This window comes from Salvelinus alpinus, chromosome 23 (genome assembly GCF_045679555.1).
Source record: "Salvelinus alpinus chromosome 23, SLU_Salpinus.1, whole genome shotgun sequence".
Taxonomy (NCBI): Eukaryota; Metazoa; Chordata; class Actinopteri; order Salmoniformes; family Salmonidae; genus Salvelinus; species Salvelinus alpinus.
Genome location: NC_092108.1, coordinates 21556530 through 21577505, shown reverse-complemented (window position 1 = coordinate 21577505; position 20976 = coordinate 21556530). Strand labels below are relative to the sequence as shown.

At 43.5% G+C, this 20976-nt stretch overlaps 1 protein-coding gene across 2 annotated transcripts in view; it reads right to left on the bottom strand.

The window, feature by feature from the left end:
* Positions 1 to 187: 187 nt before the first annotated feature.
* The window catches only part of LOC139550555 (rho-associated protein kinase 1-like), an 80076-nt gene continuing 59287 nt past the window's right edge, over positions 188 to 20976 (bottom strand). Inside the window, exons 14-33 of one of the 2 annotated variants that reach the window (XM_071361511.1) lie at positions 20777 to 20912; positions 18283 to 18374; positions 17176 to 17422; positions 16207 to 16313; positions 15720 to 15870; positions 14646 to 14806; positions 14133 to 14317; positions 13276 to 13345; positions 13086 to 13189; positions 12597 to 12762; positions 10824 to 10917; positions 10563 to 10651; positions 10080 to 10271; positions 9612 to 9777; positions 6365 to 6435; positions 6103 to 6191; positions 5830 to 5908; positions 3302 to 3563; positions 2704 to 2911; positions 188 to 1686 (exon numbers count right to left, since the gene is read on the bottom strand). In XM_071361511.1, coding sequence (XP_071217612.1) covers positions 1683 to 1686; positions 2704 to 2911; positions 3302 to 3563; positions 5830 to 5908; positions 6103 to 6191; positions 6365 to 6435; positions 9612 to 9777; positions 10080 to 10271; positions 10563 to 10651; positions 10824 to 10917; positions 12597 to 12762; positions 13086 to 13189; positions 13276 to 13345; positions 14133 to 14317; positions 14646 to 14806; positions 15720 to 15870; positions 16207 to 16313; positions 17176 to 17422; positions 18283 to 18374; positions 20777 to 20912 — 2673 coding nt within the window. In that variant the 3' untranslated portion in view covers positions 188 to 1682. The other variant, XM_071361510.1, reaches the window with a different exon arrangement.

Here is a 20976-nt window from a genome sequence, read left to right as displayed (position 1 = left end):
CTGTAAAAGGAGCAAATCAAAAATCACTAGCCTAAAATCACTAGCCTAACTGAATGACTAGCTACAATCACAGCACTTGGATTGGTAAATTACTTTGTTAGCAGTAAGTCTATATGCAGTTGCTCAGAATAAAGAGTAGTATATCAAAATCAATCTCAGGCTACATACATAACAAAAGTGAAGTGCGTAGATGATAAAGATATGTTTATTGACACCTATCCATCAGTGCGGCCTCCATTGCAATTAAACATGCGATTCATCCAAGACAAAATAGAGTAGATCTTAGTTCCAGTGCTTTTCTCTTTTTACTGAACAAAGTTTTTAAAAAACATTTAGAATAATTGAGGTATTCATGATCCTTATTTTATTTCTAATATTGTACACTGAGTGGGGTTTGCTTGAAACGATACCATATTAATATAACAAAATCTTTAACAAGGTACACCATCCAGAAACTTTCGTGAGATACATACTGGACTCTGGGAACTTTGTGTTGACACATTAAACTATTGCAATGAGTCTATAAAGAGGCATTCAATATACCCAAACCAGACGGAACGTTCTGATAAAACCAGTGTGGCAGATATTTAAAAAAGATTGATGGAAGAGTTAAGATTGTGTTTATCTCCAAAAACAAGACCAAACAGATATGGCAGTAAAATTGTTATCCAAACGTTAAGGCACTAGGTGGGCCAAATGATACACCTGTTTAGTTTTCTACAAATAATTTACAATTCAAACAGTGCAGTTTTACATTTGTTAACTTAATGTTTTCCTTTTGAACCATTTATCTATGAGTCAATGTAAGGCAATACATACAAAAAATACAAGAAAAAAAACAATATTACAGAAAACAATGTACCCAATGAACACAGAACAAAAAAAACTAGTTTTTAAGTCTCCTATATGCCATTACAATGGAATTTCCTTATGGCTTGGAGCAATAACAATAATTATAATAAAAATAATAATGCATAGATTTAAATTATGATCTTGCATGCTCCTCACTCAATACTCAAAAACATCTAATACTCACTTCCCAATACATACTCAGACCCAACCGACCCCTGATATAACTGATGTGCAGAGTAATAGGGGATAGAAGCATAAAGGCCACCAGTCAAAGGCATCAAAGTACATTTTGAAGGAAACAGAGTTACTGACAAGGGAAGAAAAAACAACCACATTTCCGTATCCCCGAGATGTACCCATTCACCGCATAGTTAAGCCAATCCCTGTACTACAATACCTCCATGTTGACATGCAAGAGCCCCAGAAAAACCCGCAGTCATTCATTCAACCGGAATCCCTTCACATGACTGATATGGAATAAGTACTACCCACTGCATACCATGAGCCTTTTTCTATTGTTCTCCATCTTCCATTCAGGTTCCAAGTTGCCCACGCCATCTTCTGGAAGAAACGAAGAGTTGCAAGTATGCAGTGGCTGGGTGAGGAAGTTGAGGCTCCGGGGTGAGGATAGGGGAGGAGGGGGTGAGGGAAATAGCAGGCCTTCTCAATGTCCCTGAATCCTTGTGTCAGATAATTGTCCCAATTTCCGGCCCTGGTCAGATTGCTTTAATTTACTGTTACATAAAATAGGGATTCTCCTTTAACGTGTGGGATAATGGAGGGGATAAGAAAAAATACAAAGTCCCAATAGAATCCAAACGTTCAGATGGTTAGCTGGAAGAAAGAAGAGAAAAAATGTGTCCAGTAAAAGAGGGTAAGACATTTGACACTTGGTTAGTACCCCGATAGATATTAATATATTACATAGAAAAATGGATTTAAAGACATAGTAACTGCAACTTCATTATGCCTTTGATGGCCTCTGGCATCATTCTTGCTAGAGAGAAATGCAACAACCCATATATGGGGCACCTGCTTCAGAAAAGGTTGCATAGAGGGCTAAGAGTTAGTCAATGAAACCAACCAACAACGCTTTAGTGTCAAATTAGATAGAAAGAGTTCCCCAAGTCAAACGAGAAAGAACCACAAAGGAGGACAGTTCCACTGATGTTATATACACCATCAACGCAGTCAGTTAATAATAAATAAATAGTCAGGCCAAAACAGGAAGGAGATGGTCTAAAAAGTTAAGACTTCTGTAAATTTGGTGTGGAGGAGTTGTTGTTGTCAACAAGTGCTGGATGTTGTGTCTGTTGCTTGGAGGCTGGAGGCTGTGGTAGCAGAATGAGACTGCGACCTGTTACAGTCACAAAGGGCAGTAGAAGACAAATAGCAAGTCACGTGACTGCCCGGACTGCAAGACAAAACCGAAACAGACAGTCCAGCAGCAGGGATGAACAGAGGACTTCTGGACCTTAGCACACACTCTCTTAACTCCCCAGAATAGAAGCCTACAATTCCTTAATGTTCTGTATTGTTCAAAACAAGCATCAAGTAATAGAAAACAAGTGTGTCCACTCAGGCCCTCCCAGAGGATATAAGAAAACTACAGAACATCTTTTAGGTTGAAAGGGCTGCTTCGTGGAACAATCAGAGGTGGTGTCCGAAATGGCACCCTATGCTCTATATAGCGCACTGTTGACCAAAAGTAGTGCACTACATAAGGAATATGGTGCTCATGACTGAAGTAGTGCACTATATAAGGAATATGGTGCTCATGACTGAAGTAGTGCACTATATAAGGAATATGATGCCATTTCAGGCCCAGAGAGCATATGTGTGTAAGGTTACCTTGGCTTGCCCGTTATGCTTTTGGGGTTCTTGCGAAAGGACTGGTTGGTTCCGGAGCGGGTGGACAGGGTGCGGGGCGACGCCCTCAGGAAGGAGGAGGGCGGTGTTTTGGGGATCTTCTTGCCCAGGTGGCCAATCCATTTCTTCTGCTCGTCTTGGGTCAAGGCCAGCAGGAGCATGTCCCGGGCAGAGGTCACATCGTAGTTCACTGTTGGAGGAGACAAAACCAGGTAGAAAATTGAAAACACAAACTCAAGATGTCTCGACGTCCCTAAGGAGGTGGAAGTTAATATCCCCTTTAACCCAACACTTGCCAGTCAACAAAATCCAAAATCAAGTTATATTATTAAATTGTGTGTTCTTTCAAAATACATCTTGAAAACTTGATTGCTGACATGCAAAACATTTTGGGACTATATCAACAATGGACCAATGAAACAAATACCAAAAAATCGTTTTTGGGTGGAACTTTCCTTTAATCGTTACCCAGAAATGATTTGATATATAAAAATGGCTGTATTGGGCCTAAAAGTATATTTTTCCCCCTTACAACACAGAATCAGGTCTCGTCAGTCTAACCTAACCTCTATTACCGTACCTTTGCAGGGGGCGATGACGTCCTCCTTCTTGTCGAGGTGGTCCCTGTGGCACTTGACGTGGCAGCGGCGGCACTCCAAGGCGTGTGGAGGCTTGAAGACGTTCCACAAGGGCTTGGAGCAGGCTTCGCAGTTGGAAGGGAAGTGGTAGAGCGTGGGGATGAACTCGTGACCTTTGTGGGGCAGACAGTTGGTCTTGTCCCCTTGCGAGACAGTCTCCATGTCCGCCTCCTTCCTGCACTCCCCCTCGTTGGCATACAGGATCTGAAGAGGGGAGACGAGAGAATCAGAGGTTGAGTCTCTATTAAACAATGTTTTTACAACGAGGCTATATTCAGGGGGTATCCATACCAAGTCAATGTGCGAGGGTACAGGTTAGTCATGTAAATGAGGCAATATGTACGTGTAGGTAGGGTATGCACAGATAAGAAACCAGTAGCAGTATAAGGGGGGGGGGTCAACGCAAATAGTCCGGGTAGCCATTTGATTAGCTATTCAGCAGTCTTATGGCTTGGGAGTAGAAACTTAAGAAGCCTTTTGGACCTAGACTTGGCACTCAGGTACCCCTTGCCGTGCGGTAGCAAAGAGACCAGTGTAGCTGGAGTCTGACAATTTTTGGGCCTTCCTCTGACACTACCCAGTATAGAGGTCCTGGATGGTCCTTGGCCCTAGTGATGTACTGGGCTGTACGCACTACCCTCTGTAGCGCCTTGTGGTCAGAGGCCGAGTCATACCAGGCAGTGATGCAACCAGTCAGGATGCTCTCGATGGTGCAGCTGTAGAACTTTTTGAAGATCCATGCCGTCTTTTCAGTCTCCTGAGGGGGAATAGGTGCCCTCTTCACGACTGTATTGCTGTGTTTGGACCATGACAGTTCGTTGGTGATGTGGACACAAGGGAACTTGAAGCTCTCAACCTGCTCCACAACAGCCCCGTCAATGAGAATGGCGGTGTGCTCGGCCCTCCTTTTCCTGTAGTCCACAATCATCTCCTTTGTCTTGATCCCGTTGAGGGAGAGGTTGTTGTCCTGGCACCACACTGCCAGGTCTCTGACCTCCTCCCAATAGGCCTACCACCGTTGTGTCGTCGGTAAACTTAATGATGGTGTTAGAGACGTGCTTGGCCACACAGTCATTGGTGAACAGGGAGTACAGGAAGAGACTAATCACGCACCCCTGATGAGGATCAGCATGGCAGAAGTGTTGTTGCCTGCCCGTCAGGAAGTCCAGGATCCAGTTGCAGAGGGAGATGTTTAGTCCCAGGGTCCTTAGCTTAGCGATGAGCTTTGAGGGCACTTTGATGTTGAACGCTGAGCTAAAGTCAATGAATAGCATTCTCACATAGGTGTTCCTTTTGTCGAGGTGGGAAAGGGCAGCGTGGAGAGCAATAGAGATTGCTTCATATGTGGATCTGTTGGGGAGGTATGCAAATTGGAGTGGGTCTAGGGTTTCTAGGATAAAGGTGTTGATGTGAGCCATGACCAGCCTTTCAAAGCACTTCATGGCTACAGACGTGAGTCCTACGGGTCAATAGTCATTTAGGCAGGTTACCTTGGTGTTCTTGGGCACAGGGACTATGGTGGTCTCCTTGAAACATGTAGGTATTACAGACTCGGTCAAGTACAGGTTGAAAATGTCAGTGAAGACACATGCCAATTGGACAGCGCATGCTCGGAGTACACGTCCTGGTAATCCGTCTGGCCCTGTGGCCTTGTTAATGTTGACCTGTTTAAAAGGTCTTACTCACATTAGCTATGGAGCGCGTGATCACACAGCCGGAACAGCTGTTGCTCTCATGCATGCTTCAGTGTTGCTTGCCTCAAAGCGCACATAGAAGTAATTTAGCTCGTCTGTTAGGTTCGTGTCACTGGGCAGCTCGCGGCTGGGCTTCCCTTTGTAGTCTAATAGTTTGCAAGCCCTGCCACATCCGACGAGTGTCTGAGCCGGTGTAGTAGGATTCAATCTTATTCCTGTATTGACACTTTGCTTATTTGATGGTTCGGAAGGCATAGCAGGATTTCTTAGGACGGATGGTAGAGGCGGGTTTCCCACTCGCCGACTAATTCTCACAAGACACCCACACCTCCCCTGTATCGGCATCTCTTCTTGATGCGAATAACGGGGATTTGCAGTAAATCAGCAGTAAATCCTTTGCGTCTGAGTCGTTAAAGAAAAGGATTGTATACTACTGAAACACACATTGAAAAGTTTAAGCGCTCATTGAAAGTCTCTCTAGGGGGGGAAAAGGCGTCTGCTTAATAACTAATTGTGCATGTAAACTAGTCCACTCAAGACAGCTGTCAAAATCTAAAATGGGATTGTAATCATCCATTTGAGAATGGGCAAGTAAGGCGACTGAAGAACTAAAAAGACTGAGCTGGTTAAGCTGATTGGTTTAGGTCAGAAGGCCTCTGGGTCATTCTAACACGACCGCGTTGCCATGAACCATCAGTGCAGACGGCCGTCGTGCTATCCCACGTAAGACAATAGGTTAGAAAGTTGATTGGTCAGGTCAGAAGGTTCCTTCCTACCTGGAATATCCTTGGGATCTCCTCCGTCTCTGCTCGGTACACATCACCCTGGGTAACTGGACGCACGTGGAACAGTTTGCTGCAGACAACAAGCAATGACTGATGATTGGGTACCAGAATACACCGTCTCAGACAAACTGTTACATGATCTATTTTATGATTAAGCAATAATTATCATAAAAACTACTAAGACTGATATTTTGTCCCCAAAACACAGTTCTAGTGTAAAGTGAATTACAATTAAATCCAAAATCATAAAACAAGCATACTTACTCGATATCTAGTACCATGGAGGGGTTGGACTGTTCTTTGTCCTGTTCATCGTTGTAGAACAGAATCTTCTTGCTGCTCACCACCACATACTGAGGAAAAATAGAATCAAGAAATAATGTTAGGAAGAATCGTGGTGGCCATAAGAAGTAGGCACTAGGCAGCACCATGAGCACAACCCGTACTGTGCCATTGAATATGAATAAATATATGTTGCATGTCAGTTAGTGTCAGTAAATTGATGCAAAGCTTCCAGGTGACTTACCTGCTTCTTCCAGCCATATCGTTTGATATTAGGTTTATTAGGAATGGACAGCCAACCTTCCAGTCTGGATTCTATATAGAGACACAAGATAGACACAAATGAAAACCAAGCCTGTGTAACACTGTCCCCAAAAAGCCATGCAGTGATCAAATTCAAACTTAACTGGGGGAAGAACAGAAAAGTCACGTGACAAGGCTGAGCCATACTACCTTAGAAGTTTCAAGTTCAACTTTCTCTATGCCCAGGTTACACTTTAAAACAACTGTATTATGTGACAGGCAGGAGTTAAATATCCCATGCTGCTAATTCAAGCTCAGTAGTTTTAGAACCCATGCACAAGGGAGCATTAAAGGGATATACAGAAAGCATGTAACATCCATGTTATTTATCCAGCAAGTTCAATATCAAGGAGTAGATTCTACTCCATGAGGAAGAGGTTAGATAGATGTGTTGTAAAATAATGTGTAGAATCACTAGCCAATTCAAATTGAAAGGTGCTGTCCAACATGGAGCTTCTGATGCCTCGGTCTACTGTCACAGAGGACAGAGCCTGTAGCCTATATCATTGAAGATACACTATATATACAAACGTATGTGGACACCCTTTCAAATGAGTGGATTTGGTTATTTCAGCCACACCCGTTGCTGACAGGTGTATAAAATCAAACACACTGCAATGCAATCTCCATAGACAAACATTGGCAGAAGAATGGCTTTACTGAAGAGCTCAGTGACTTTCAACGTGGCACCGTCATAGGATGCCACCTTTCCAACAAGTCAGTTCGTCAAACTTCTGCCCTGGTCAACTGTACGGTGCTGTTTTTGTGAAGTGGAAACGTCTAGGAGCAACAATGGCTCAGCCGGGAAGGGGTAGGCCACACAAGCTGAAGCACATACTGTGTAAAAATCGTCTGTCCTCAGTTGTAACACTCACTACTGCGTTCCAAACTGCCTCTGGAAGCACAAAAGTCAGCACAAGAACTGCTCCCCGGGAGCTTCATGAAATAGGTTTCCATGGTTGAGCAGCCTCACACAATCCTAAGATCACCATGCCCAATGGCAAGCGATGGCTGGAGTGGTGTGAAGCTCGCCGGACTCTTGAGCCGTGGAAATGCGTTCTCTGGAGTGATGAATCACGCTTCACCATCTGGCAGTCCGACGGATGAATCTGGGTTTGGTGGATGCCATGAGAAAGTCGCTCTGGATAAGAGCGTCTGCTAAATGACTTAAATGTAAATGTAAATGAGAATGCTACCTGCCCGAATGCATACTTCCAACTCTAAAGTTTGGTGGAGGAGAAATAATGGTCTTTCTGTTTTCATGGTTCGGGCTAGGCCCATTAGTTCCAGTGAAGGGAAATCTTAACACTACAGCATACAATGGCATTCTAGACGATTCTGTGCTTACAACTTTGTGGCAACAGTTTGGGGAAGGCCCTTTCCGGTTTCAGCATGACAATGCCCCCATGGACAAAGCAAGGTTCGTACAGAAATGGTTTGTCAAAAATCGGTGTAGAAGAACTTGACTGGCCTGCACAGAGCCCTGACCTCAACCCAATTGAACACCTTTGGGATGAATTGGAATGCCGACTGCGAGCCAGGCCTAATCACCCAACATCAGTGCCCAACCTCACTAATGCTCTTGTGGCTGAATGGAAGCAAGTCCCCTCAGCAATGTTCTAGTGGAAAGCTTTCCCAGAGGAGTGGAGGCTGTTGTAGCAGCAAAGGGGGGGACCCACTCCATATTAATGCCCATGATTTTGGTTTGAGATGTTAGACGAGCAGGTGTCCACATACTTTTGGTCATGTAGTGTATCTTTCCATTAGGTTCAGTTGGTAACAATAACATAAAGAGCATGCTTCGGCACAACAAGCTACAAAAGAAGAGTGAATTGATCAAAAGCTTCACTTCAAGTGTGGGAGATTTCCTTGGTTCTGAAAAGGCATTGCTTCTGTTCTGAGGTGATCATGCCAACAAAACAAAACTTAAAAAACAGTGAGTGTTTGAAGAACAAGGGACAGGAAACCAAAGGAAGGGTTTGGTTCATGGTCTCCAGACACATTTTGAAAGGTGCTCAGAGTGATGGGTTAAACCACAGTGTTGTTGTCTAGTGTTACAGTAGCTAACCTCTCATGTAGTCACTTTACTTTAGGAGTCATTCAGATTGTATGATAGCTTGTCCTGCTAAAAAATAAATGTACAGCTGACAATGAAACTGATTACCTACAGAAGGCTAATTGATATGGTACAGTCAAGTCAGCATTTGTACTGAAATAATGTTAGATGAAGTTCTATACTGTAATTGGATATTTCCCCCTACAAACGGCTTATGTGAATGATGATTCACGGTTAGTAAATGAAAATGCCCCCAGCCTAGCACATTTGGTTAAAAAAATTAAAATGGCTTAATTAAAGCCCCGTTTTCTGGTCTTTTAACTGTTCCCTTTGTCACTCAGAATGGCCTTTCAAAAAAGTGTTGTTGAGAACATACAAGAGGGATATCCTTTTCACCACAAAAAAAGAGAAGAAAATGCCCCAAAAATGCCAGAAAAAAAATACAAGGCAAAAGACAAAGTAGCACGGGCCAGGCACAATGAGGGTCCCCCAACTCCGAGTTACTCACAGAAAGAAAAGGATAGAAGATGCAAAGGTAAGGAGGAGAGCAAGGAGAACCAAATGGACATGGGGAATAAGAGATGAGAGAGGACTTTAAACCACAGACACATTCAGGAATTCCATGTACAGTAAACATCGTTAGCAGGTCTACTAACTGACACTTGAAACAGGTGGGTCGAGAAAGACGAAAATAAGCATTCTTCTATACTTACTTTACTGCTTCAGAGCCATACTGTCATAACTCAAACACTCAATTATATATTCATTAGATATTATATTGTAAATTGTATATTAAAGTTAAAAGATTAGTCCAAATGAGGAATAAAAGAGATCCTAATAAAATACAATTACTTGAAATGGCTGGGATTGAATTAATCGATTTTAAATCATGCCCGGCTGATTGTTGGACAATTAAAGCTGGCCTGATGGACCAAACATCAAGTTCAGTGATCCAAACTCCTGCTCCTGGAGAGCCTTCATACAGTAGATTTGTCCTAGCTTAGTACCATCACACCTTCATTAGCTGAGTCGTGTGTGTGTGTGGCTTGTCCGAAGCAGGATTGAGCATCTTTGGCCTAGCCGGTACATTGACACAGCCGCCTTTTGTTAGTTGATCCCGTGGTGACCTTACCAGCGATGTTGCTGTCTGTTTCATCCGTCTGCAGGCTGATGACGCTGGAGTTGTCCATGCGCAGCTGCAGGTCGTTGAGCTTCTCCCTGAGCTGCTCAATGTCACTCTCCTTGCTGTCCAGCTGCATCTGCAGCTCGTTGCGGTACGTGCACTCCTCCGACAGTTGCTGTTGTAGAGGAGAGAGAGGCAAGCAGAATACGCAGTTCATTTAGGGTAGATCAGAAGCACTGCAGCTTCAAGGTGGGGGATGCGTTGCTGCCTTTCACTATAGAGTTTAACGCTGTTCTAAATTAGGAATGGATTTGACCAAATCTTCCTAATTGTCCTATTGTGGTCATACTTGTCCTTCTTGCTTTTTTTGTTTGATTTGAAAGAATACTGTTAATTAAAAGGTTCAAAGGATCGTCGTCAAATGATTGAGACCAATTTGACAGAAACTGACTGACTGTATAATGCATTATTACTGACCGCCTGCATCTCGCTGAGCTCCTTCTGGTACTTGATGGCCATGTGGTTGAACTTTTCCTTCTCCTGGTTGAGATCCACCTGCAGCTTGCGGTTCTCCTTCTCCTTCTTCCTCAGGTCGGTCGTGCTCCCCTTCTTCTTGGTGTCAAGCTTCATGTCCTTCCTGTTCATGATCTCTGCCAGTTTGTTCACCGCCTGGAGAGAGAGACAAGGTTGAGGGAGGGATCAAATGGGGGCAATCGGTTGAGGTTTATGTTTAACAAAATGGGGCAACACTTGAGGGAAGGTTGTGGTTTAGGTTTAACAAAATTGGGCAAACAGTTGAGGTAAGGTTGAGGTTTAATAAAGTAGGGCAATGGGTTGAGGTGTAAAAACGTTGAATGGAAAAACTATGGGGTTGTGTTTGAGGTATAAATATGAGGCCAAAGTAGCTCATAACTATTGGTGTAATGTTATGTAAACAGTCAAAGGTTGAAGTGTCTTTACCTGAGTCTTGAGCGTGCGCTCTGAGCTGAGAACCTTCTCATAGTTGGCCTTGATTGTGTTTGTAATCTCCTCTTTCTGGGAGTCATACTCTGCAGAGAAGGGGACAGAAAGCGAGAGGAAACCAGACAGTCTTACAGGGATCTAACTGACAGAGGGGACATAAGTGCCTATGAAGACATTACCCATAGGCTTAGATTGTAACAGATTAAGCACAGAATATACTAATTAGACCAAGTTATGAAAATGGTGTCTTGACAATACCTTCCTCCTGAGTGCGAAGCTTGTGGTCCAGCTCGGCCTTCTCCTTGCTGAGGTTCTCCACGTCTTTGGTCAGGGTTTTGTTGGATTCCTCAAGCTGGGGAGGACAAGAAGAGAGACATTGAGGTTTAAAAATGTAGACTACCGGTCAAAAGTTTTTGAAAACCTAATCATTCAAGGGTTTCTCCTTATTTTTACTTTTTTCTACATTGCAGAATAATAGTGAAGACATCAAAACTATGAAATAACACATATGGAATCATGTAGTAAGCAAAAAAGTGTTAAACAAATAAAAATATATTTGAGATTTGAGATTCTTTAAATCGCCACCCTTTGCCTTGATGACAACTTTGCACACTGTTGGCATTCTCTTGTAAAGCTTCATGAGGTAGTCACCTGGAATGCATTTCAATTAACAGGTGTGCCTTGGTAAAAGTTAATTTGTGGAATTTCTTTTCTTCTTAATGCGTTTGAGCCAATCAGTTGCTCAGCAAAGCTCAAATAAGCAAAGAGAAATGACAGTCCATCATTACTTTATGACATGAAGGTCAGTCAATACAGAACATTTCAAGAACTTTGAAAGTTTCTTCAAGTGCAGTCACAAAAACCAAGCACTATGAAACTGGCTCTCATGAGGACCGCCACAGGAATGGAAGACCCCTCGTTACCTCTGCTGCAGAGGATAAGTTCATTAGAGTTACCAGCCTCAGAAATTGCAGCCCAAATAAATGCTTCACAGAGTTCAAGTAACAGATACATCTCAACATCAACTGTTCAGAAGAGACTGCAGGAATCAGGCCTTAGTGGTCAAATTGCTGAAAAGAAAACACTACTAAAGGACACCAATAAGAAGAGACTTGCTGGGCCAAGAAACACAAGCAATGGACATTGGACCGGTGGAAATCTGTCCTTTGGTCTGATTTCTGCGTCTTTATGAGACACATTGTGGGTGAACGGATGATCTCCGCATGTGTATTCCCACCGTAAAGCATGGAGGAGATGGTGTTACGGCGTGCTTTGCTGGTGACACGGTCAGTGATTCATTTAGAATTCAAGGCACACTTAACCAGCATGGCTACCACAGCATTCTGCAGCGATACGCCATCCCATCTGGTTTGGGCTTAGTGTGACTATCATTTGTTTTTCAACATGACAATGAGCCAACACACCTCCAGGCTGTGTAAGGGCTATTTGACCAAGGAGGGTGATGAGTGCTGCATCAGATGACCTGGCCCTCACAATCCCCAGACCTCAACCAAATTGAGATGGTTTGGGATGAGTCATAGCACAGCGTGAAGGGAAAGCAGCCAAAAAGAGCTCAGCATTTGTGGGAACTCCTTCAAGACTGTTGGAAAAGCATTCCAGGTTAAGCTGGTTGAGATAATCTCAAGCGTGTGCAGAGCTGTCATCAAGGCAAAGCGTGGCTATTTGAAAAATCTCAAATATATTTTGATTTGTTTAACACTTTTTTGGTTACTACATGATTCCATATGTTATTTCATAGTTTTGATGTCTTCACTATTATTCTACAATGTAGAAAATAGTAAAAATAAAAACTCTTGAATGTGTATGTGTTCTAAAACTTTTGACCGGTAGTGTAGGTGTTCGCAGCTGCCTGAGACACACAAAAACAATGTAATTATTAAATAGAACAAGTTGGAAGTATACTAAGCTGTTGTTTCCGCTGTGCCCACATTCCTGGACAGATGTATTTTCCCTGACTTTGAAGAATTTTACAATGTAGGAGAGGTGTGTATTGAGGCAAGCGGTGCTGACCCGTGCGATGGTTGAATCCCTCTCGGAACCCTCCTGCTTGTGTCTGGCCATGGCCTTTTTGTTCTCCTGGCTCAGCTCAAAGTACTGCTCCTCCTGGAGCGCCCTGGCCAGCTGCTCTGACTCCGCCTTGGTCACTGTCAGATCCAGCTGGGCTGACAGGGAGTCCCTGGAAGAAGGACAGACAAACATGGATTAAAAACGGATTCATAATCGCTCTGTGTTGATATGGAAGTAGGCTGGTCGAGAAAAGCTGCACCTCATATTTTGACAACACTGATTATTGCTATATTGACAAAGGCCTGATATTACCTTACACCTTTTAGTTACTTCGCAGATGCTCTTATCCAGAGCAACTTACAGGATCAATTGGGGTTAAGTGCCTTGTTCAAGGGCAGAGACATATTTTTCACCTGGTCGGCTCAGGAATTCCAACCAGCGACATTTTGGTTACTTGCCCAGCGTTCTTAAGCGCTAGGCTACCGGCCTTACCTTTCGCTGTGCAGCTCATGCACCTTCTTATGAACTTCCTGGACCTGCCGGTTCCTCTCCTCGATCTCTTCCTTCAGTTCCTTCACCTGAGTTTTATAAAGCGTCTGGAGGTAGAGACAGGAGATATGGCATCAGTCAGTGAGCCAATGAGCAGGGTTATAGGACAGTGAGGTAGATGGCCCCTACTCACTGAGAAATACTGTTCGGCCTCAAGCTGGTCCTGAAGTTCCCTCATCTGTCCCTCGTTGCCCCTGTATTGCCTGGAAGACGGACACACAAACCATATAGTTAACATATTGCATACAGTAGCTAAAGAAACCTTTCAAAACAAACAGCGCTGAAGGGGAAACTCAAACTCTGGTAAAATCCTCAAAACGCCTTTAAACTTTTCAGACAAAACTTTAGTGTATAGATTATTAACTTAATTACACTATACAGTATGTCCCACGGTTGTATGTAGCCCGGGCATACCACCACCCCTCCCTGCAGCGCTCCGTAGTCAGAGAGCAGATGGATTAACAGGCCTGTCATTCTAATGGGAGGAGCTCGACTCTGGCTAATCCTTAACCCTGTGGTGTAAACATTGTCACAGGGGAGCTTTGCCACAGTTAATGTCTAAGCTGAAATAAGAGCCTTTTTACTGGAATAACGACCAGTTGTAGGGCCATTTAACATAGACTCCCAAAGCAGTATAAGCTAGCAGCAGGAAGGAATGTAAAACTACAGACTATTACAGACTTTCAGAATAGAGTTTAGCCAATGGAGTCAGAAGTGTGTTTGGAAGGTATTGCATTCATTTGGAAGGGAGGTACACGCATTGAGACGATACTCAATGTAGCCTGTCAAGGATTGAGCTAGAAGTTACACACAGATCTAGGAAAACCCATATCCCAAACTTAACCATTAGGGTGGGGGGATGAAAATATATCTGACCCTTGCATCAGTGACTAGGGGTAAACTGAACTATATACCCCCACACAGGGGATTAGGTCAAGTTAAAACTGTGGTGGGCTGTGACGACATGTGGCAACTTGAAGGTATTCTCACTTGGTGAGCTGTGCTAGCTGGAACTCGAGAGAGCGCTTGCTCTCTAGTGCCGTGTTGATCTCCTGCTTCAGCTGCTTCTCCGAGCCCTTCAGCCGGTCCGCCTCCTGGGAGCGGCTCTTGAGCTCGTTCTGGGCTAGCAGCCTCTTACTGGACTCCTGCTCCAGATGGATCCGCAGACCCTGCACCTGCAGGGGAGAACCAGGGATGTTCGGACAAGAGAACCACAGTATGTCCTAACTACGCTGGGGTTATACCAGATTTCTGCTCAGGAAATCCACAGTTTTTTCTGGAGGGCCAAATCCTAAATTGAGATCTGCACATTGAAAACTTTATTTATTGCGAAAGCCTCATTAGTATCGACTCATGATTAACGTGACTTTTTTGAAGAGGGGGGTAGTTGTAGGATATCCAGAAAAGTGGCTAAACATTTTTAGGGCCAGTGCCCATGAACCTCCACCCCAGACAGGGTGAGTCGATGCTGGGGTGATGGTGTTGAGTGGTGCTGGTGCTCACCTCGTCCTCAAGCCTCTCCTTCTGCTTCATCAGCTGCTCCATCTTCTGCACCGACTGCTTGAGGTCAAACTCCAGCATGGAGCACTGCTTCTCTACCTCCACCACCCTGCTCTCCGCTCGCATCCGCGCCCCGCTCTCCTCAGACATCTTGTGCTGCACCGCTGGAGGGACAGAAGGAGGGAAAGAGATATCACTCAGTTGCAACAATCCATCATCATTCAATGGAAGAACCTCACTGACAGATTTAATAGGAAATTTGTGCTCAGTCATTTGAAATGACCCAACCACCACACAGGCAAAACATTTTAGTGTTACCCCCTCTTGGCAGTGGATCATTTGTTTTGTAGTTTTAAAGTACATTTCCTGCAATTTTACACATTTTGCCATGGGGTGGTGAAACTTTGTTTTAAAGCTTATTTACTGCAGTTCTACATATTTTGTCATGACGTATGCCGTGTTCATATGAGTGAGAATAACTAACAAAATTAAATGAGGGCCCCCGGGGCACAAGTACTGCATGCCCGATGGTAATTTGGTGATTACTACTAGGTTTAGATCGCTGGCTAGACTACTTACCTAGCAATATAAAATAATATTTGCTGATATGGGCTAATTGAGTGACTGACAAGTGGAAAACTACTGATGCACTACAACATTTCTAAATTGCCCGATGTGTATTCTACTATTCTAACTCAACAATACGGGGTCGGGGCTCCCTAGCAACCGCGGGGCCCTATGCACAGCGTGTAGTCTGCGTATAGGCAAATGTCTGGAAGACAAGTAAATGTTGCTTCAAACGGTGCTGGTCAAAAACTTGGAAGGTGGGATTGTGTCCAGCTGTTAATATGTAGGGAGGTAACGTCTGGACATGCCACATGGAGAGGAGCGGAGTCCACTCCCTGAATTCCTCCCCATCCGTCCAGTGTCCCCCTGAGTATGAATGGTGCAGAGATAGAGGGGGACACAAAAAGAGGGAGAGGCAGAGAGCAGACAGAACGAGGGAGAGGCAGACAACGAGGGAGAGACAGACAGTAGTGGTGGGTAGGGCATGCTCTAACATGGGCCCAGATATACCATGCATGGCGGCTGACTTGGCCTCCTCAATGGACTCGTATTTGTCAGTGAGCTGGGCCCGCGTCACCCTGTGTTCTGTGTGCTCCTGGTCCAGACGCTGCTGCAGTGTCTTTAACTTGTAGTTCAGGTCGATCTCCAGGTTGTTCTTATCCTGTTGGTAGAAAGCGTAGAATTACATATAGAATCCCTAGAATGGAAATTGGCACTCAGGCAGCATGTGTAAAAATGACCAGTAAAACATTAATTCTGCTGATCTCTATGGTAGAGGGGCTCTTAAGACTGGGTGTAATGGGACTAAAATACCAGTTAGATATACATGTGGTTATCGCAACAAAGAAGATGTGTTGATAGAGTACATCTGTTTTGTCTTTGATACTTCCATTTGGACCACTACTCACAATAAGTGGACATCACAAATGACAGGGTTTGTGTTAGCCTTATAAAGCACGGTATGTGAGTGACGTGGAGAGACTTAGAGGGCCCAAACCTTCTCCAGGTTGTTGCTCCTCTCCTGGGCCTGCTTGCGTTCCGTCTCCACTTTAGACAGGCTGAGCTTCAAGTTCTTATTGTCCTGTTGAAGACCCGTCATTCGCGCTACAGACACACAGAGAGAGAAACAAAGAGTCACTTTCAAAACAGTGGTTTGTGCAACATGCTAAACCCATGTTGACAACACCATAATGCATAGCTTTCAGATTTGGAAAACTATATTTGTGGACTAACGAAACTGGACAATAAAGTATTATTTTTCTATTCAATATGGATGCCTGTAGACTTCGAATTCAGTCTGAATTAAGAGCAATATTATTTCAACACAATCCATTAGATATATTCATCCCCAAGACTCTTCAAAGCGCTCCTCTCCAGATAAAACATGACTGTTGGACAGATACGTCGGATGTGAGTTCTGTGGGCATGGGCAGTGCCTGGGCGCGTCTAATGTGATGAACGAGAATGGTTAGAACTAAAGCTAAGATTCCCCAGCTCTCTTAAATAGTTAAGAGGGAGAGACAGTTCACTTCAGATCATTTGAAGTTAGTTGAACATGCCAAGACTGAAAAACAGTTAAGAGTGAGGAATTACTGTAAAGCAAATTAAAATGGTGTAGGCAATCATGTTCATCCCTTCTAGTTCTAACACATGCCCAAGTGAATGCAGGGTTGTGGTCAGACCGTGTATTTACTCAAACACTGAGTCATGTCCAAGTCATATTTACTCATAGAACAATGAGTGCAGTCTTTGGGTGTGAGCCACTGAGTGTCCCAATTCTCCACACTTTTCCTTTTCTGGTGCACCCCCCTACATATATATAAAAGACCATGCTTACATGAATGCTTAGCTGTACTTTTGTTGTTGTATGTATAGACCTCAGGAAGAGTAGCTGTCAGCTAATGGGGATCTGAATAAAGATTAAAGCGTGGAGAATTGAAATGTAGCCAGGGACGTGTTCTGGTACCTTGTAGCTCATGGATCTCCTCTGATCCCTTACTGTAGCTCCTCCTCTCAGAGTCCAGGGTGCTCTGCAGCTGCAGCAGCTCTTTCTCCAGCTGGGCCCTCCCCCCGTCTGCCGAGCGGCTCTTCTCCTGCAGCTCGCTGGTCAGCCCCTCCAGCTGGCTCATGGACTTGGCCATCTCCGTGTGGCTCTTCCTCAGCCGCGCCGCTGTGTCTGACTCCACCCTCAGCAGGTCATTGGCCTCCTCCAGCTGTCAACCAAGGAAACAACCATTGGGAGAGTTCAGAATCAATATTACCTCCTGACACAGACGATCTGCTCAGTTGCTGCAGAATGTTTGATTCTGAAACGGTTGTTGGGGTTTTTAACCAATATGTGGGTGGATGTCTAATGTTACCATAGAATCATATCCATCCATTCACTTCCAGTAATAGTTAATAGGCAAAGACTTCCATCTATTCCAGTCTGATATGAGGCACTGATTCCTCTGTCCTTCACTTCCTCATATGAAAATAAATTAGACTTCAATTTGCTGACAAACATCAATGCATGTAAAGTCAAAGCCATAGGGTGATGACACAGGGTCAGATATTGTTCATCCTTCTCATGGTTAAGGTTAAAATTTAGGATGGAGTAATCTGTTCCTAGATCTGTGGTGATAACCTGGCCTTCTCTCTCCTTGAACTGTCTCACACATCCAAATACATTCCTCAAAACAAAACCCCTTCCCTGCAAGGTTCATACCCTTGACCCACATTCTGACCCTCAAACAAGATCTCAAAGCTAGAATGACACCCTAAGCTGTGTGGATGGCAATTGAAGAGAACAGTGTGTGTGTGTGTGTGTGTGTGTGTATACACGTTTTCCTACCTTATCAGGACCACAATGTCAAGAAAACAAGAAAACATTTTAAAACACTATTTTAGGCTTACGGGTTAGGTTTAAGGTTTAAGTTTAGTATTAATGTTTAGGGTAAGGGATTAGGTTTAGGGTAAAGGATTAGGTTTAGGATAATAGGATTCTGAATGGGAAAATATTTTCTCTCCAAAGAGTCCAGAGAATTTACCAAAACAAAGCTGTGTCCGCGTGAGTGTAAGAGAAATAACGTACCTGCTTCTGCAGTTGTAGGATCTTGTCATTTGAGGCCTGAGAGTTTTGGCTGATTTTCCTCATGACCTCAAGCTGCTCTTTCAGAGTGGACACTGAGAAAAAACAGAGTACGGATGAGAGTTAAATGAAAGATCAAGTCATCTTTATCACACATCTCCCTTTCAAAACATGACACTAAACAAACTGTATCCAGAAACATGTTTTTTTGTGCATGGGAGTTGCTCATGTGTTGCATTTAAAGTGCTGTTTACGTGCATGTTGTTATCCGATCTGCTAGTTTAACTTCTTATGGCTGCAGGGGCAGTATTGAGTAGCTTGGATGAAAGGTGCCCAGAGTAAACGGCCTGCTCCTCAGTCCTAGTTACTAATATATGCATATTATTATTAGTATTGGATAGAAAACACTCTGAAGTTTCTAAAACTGTTTGAATTATGTCTGTGAGTATAACAGAACTCATATGGCAGGCAAAAACCTGAGAAAAAATCCAAACAGGAAGTGGAAATTCTGAGGTTGGTCGATGTTAAACTAATCGCCTATTCAATTCCCTGTAATATATGGATCTGTTTGCACTTCCTACGCCTTCCACTAGATGTCAACAGTTGGTAGAACGTTGAATGAAGTTTATACTGGGGCCGGATGAGAGGGGAATGAGTCACTGGTCTGGCAGATTGCCAGTTCCTGGTCACGCGCATTCCTCATGATATCGCCTTGCGTTCCATAACTTCTACAGACAGAAGGAATGCTCCGGTTGGAACGTTATTGGATATATATGATAACAACATCCTAAAGATTGATTATCTACTTAGTTTGACCAGTTTATTCGACTTGTAATATAACTTTTTGAAGTTTTTGTCCGACGTTTGCCTGCATCTGCGCGAGCGTTTGGACACGTGTACTACACATGCATGCAAAAGTAGCTACTTGGACATAAGTAATGGACATTATCGAACAAAACAACGATTTATTGTGGAACTAGGATTCCTGGGAGTGCATTCTGATAAAGATCATCAATGGTAAGGGAACATTTATCACGTATTTTTCTGGTTTCTGTTGACCCCAACATGGCGGCTAATTTGTCTATTGTTCTGAGCTCCGTCTTAGATTATTGCATGGTTTGCTTTTTCCGTAAAGTTAAAAAAAAAATCTGACACAGCGGTTGCATTAAGGAGAGGTATATCTATAATTCCATGTGTATAACTTGTATTATCATCTACATTTATGATGAGTATTTCTGTTGAAACGATGTGGCTATGTAAAATCACCTGATGTTTTTGGAACTAGTGAATGTAACGCGCCAATGTAAACTCAGATTTTTTTATATAAATATGAACTTTATCAAACAAAACATACATGTATTGTGTAACATGAAGTCCTATGAGTGTCATCTGATGATCATCAAAGGTTAGTGACTCATTTTATCTCTATTTCTGCTTTTTGTGACTGTTATATTTCGCTGGAAAAATGGCTGTGCTTATTGTGGTTTGATGGTGACCTAACATAATCGTTTGTAGTGCTTTCGCTGAAAAGCATATTTGAAATCGGACACTTCGGTGGGATTAACAACAAGATTACCTTTAAAATAGTATAAGACACATGTATGTCTGAGGAATTTTAATTATGAGATTTCTGGTTTTTGAATTTGGCGCCCTGCACTTCCACTGGCTGTTGTCATATCATCCCGTTACCGGGATTGCAGCCATAACAAGTTATTAAGGGAGTTAATGCGTGTAAATCCACTTAGTTCACAGCGATCCTCTGGTCCCAGTTAATGGGAGGGTCTCAGAGGGTGAGTGTCTGGGTTAAGACTGCTAGTTAGCACTGCAGGGGGAGTCAGAATGGCAGACAACTAGAATAGCAGGTCAAGCTGCTCCAGTATCGGTCAGTGTGAGCACTAATAATCCAGTTGGGAAAACATCTGTTATGGCTAGATTCAATATCATCTGGGCCCGTTTTCATAAAGCATTTCAGAGTAGGAGTGCAGACATAGGATCAATGTTCCCTTCTAGATCATAGTAACACAACATGGACAGGGAGGACCTGATCCTAGATCAGTAATCCTACTCCGAGTGAGATGCTTTATGAATACAGGGAGGAAAGATGCTACTGCAGTGGTACTAGATCTCATTATAGATTATACTGTAGTAGCACCTACCCTGTACAAATCCTGTCACTGAGTGTACAAAACATTAGGAACACCTGCTCTTTTCATGACAGACTGACTAGTTGGATCCGGGTGAAAGCTATGAGTCCTTATTGAGGTCACCTGTTAAATCCACTTAAAATCAGTGTAGATGAATGGGAGGAGACAGGTTAAAGAAGGATTTTTAAGTCTTGGGACAACAGACATGGATTGTGTATGGGTGCCTTTCCGAGGGTGATTGTGCAAGTGTTATTATCAGTGTTATAAACACGTGTGTAGACAGAGGTTTGGACTAAAACAGTGGGAGATTTGAGAATAAATTAAAGAGAAGGATTAAAAAAAAATATCCTTACCCTCGTTCTCCATGTTGCGTCTCTTCTCGGCCTCCTGGTCAACCTTTCTTTGGTACTCTGTGGCTCGGTGCTGGATCATCATCTTGTCTTTCTCCAGGAGGGACATACTGGCCTCCACACCCTTCCTCACGTTGGCCTGGGAGGAGGGGAGGATGGCAAAGGAGTTCGTACTCAATGTACAGAGCAATTAGGCCCTAAAT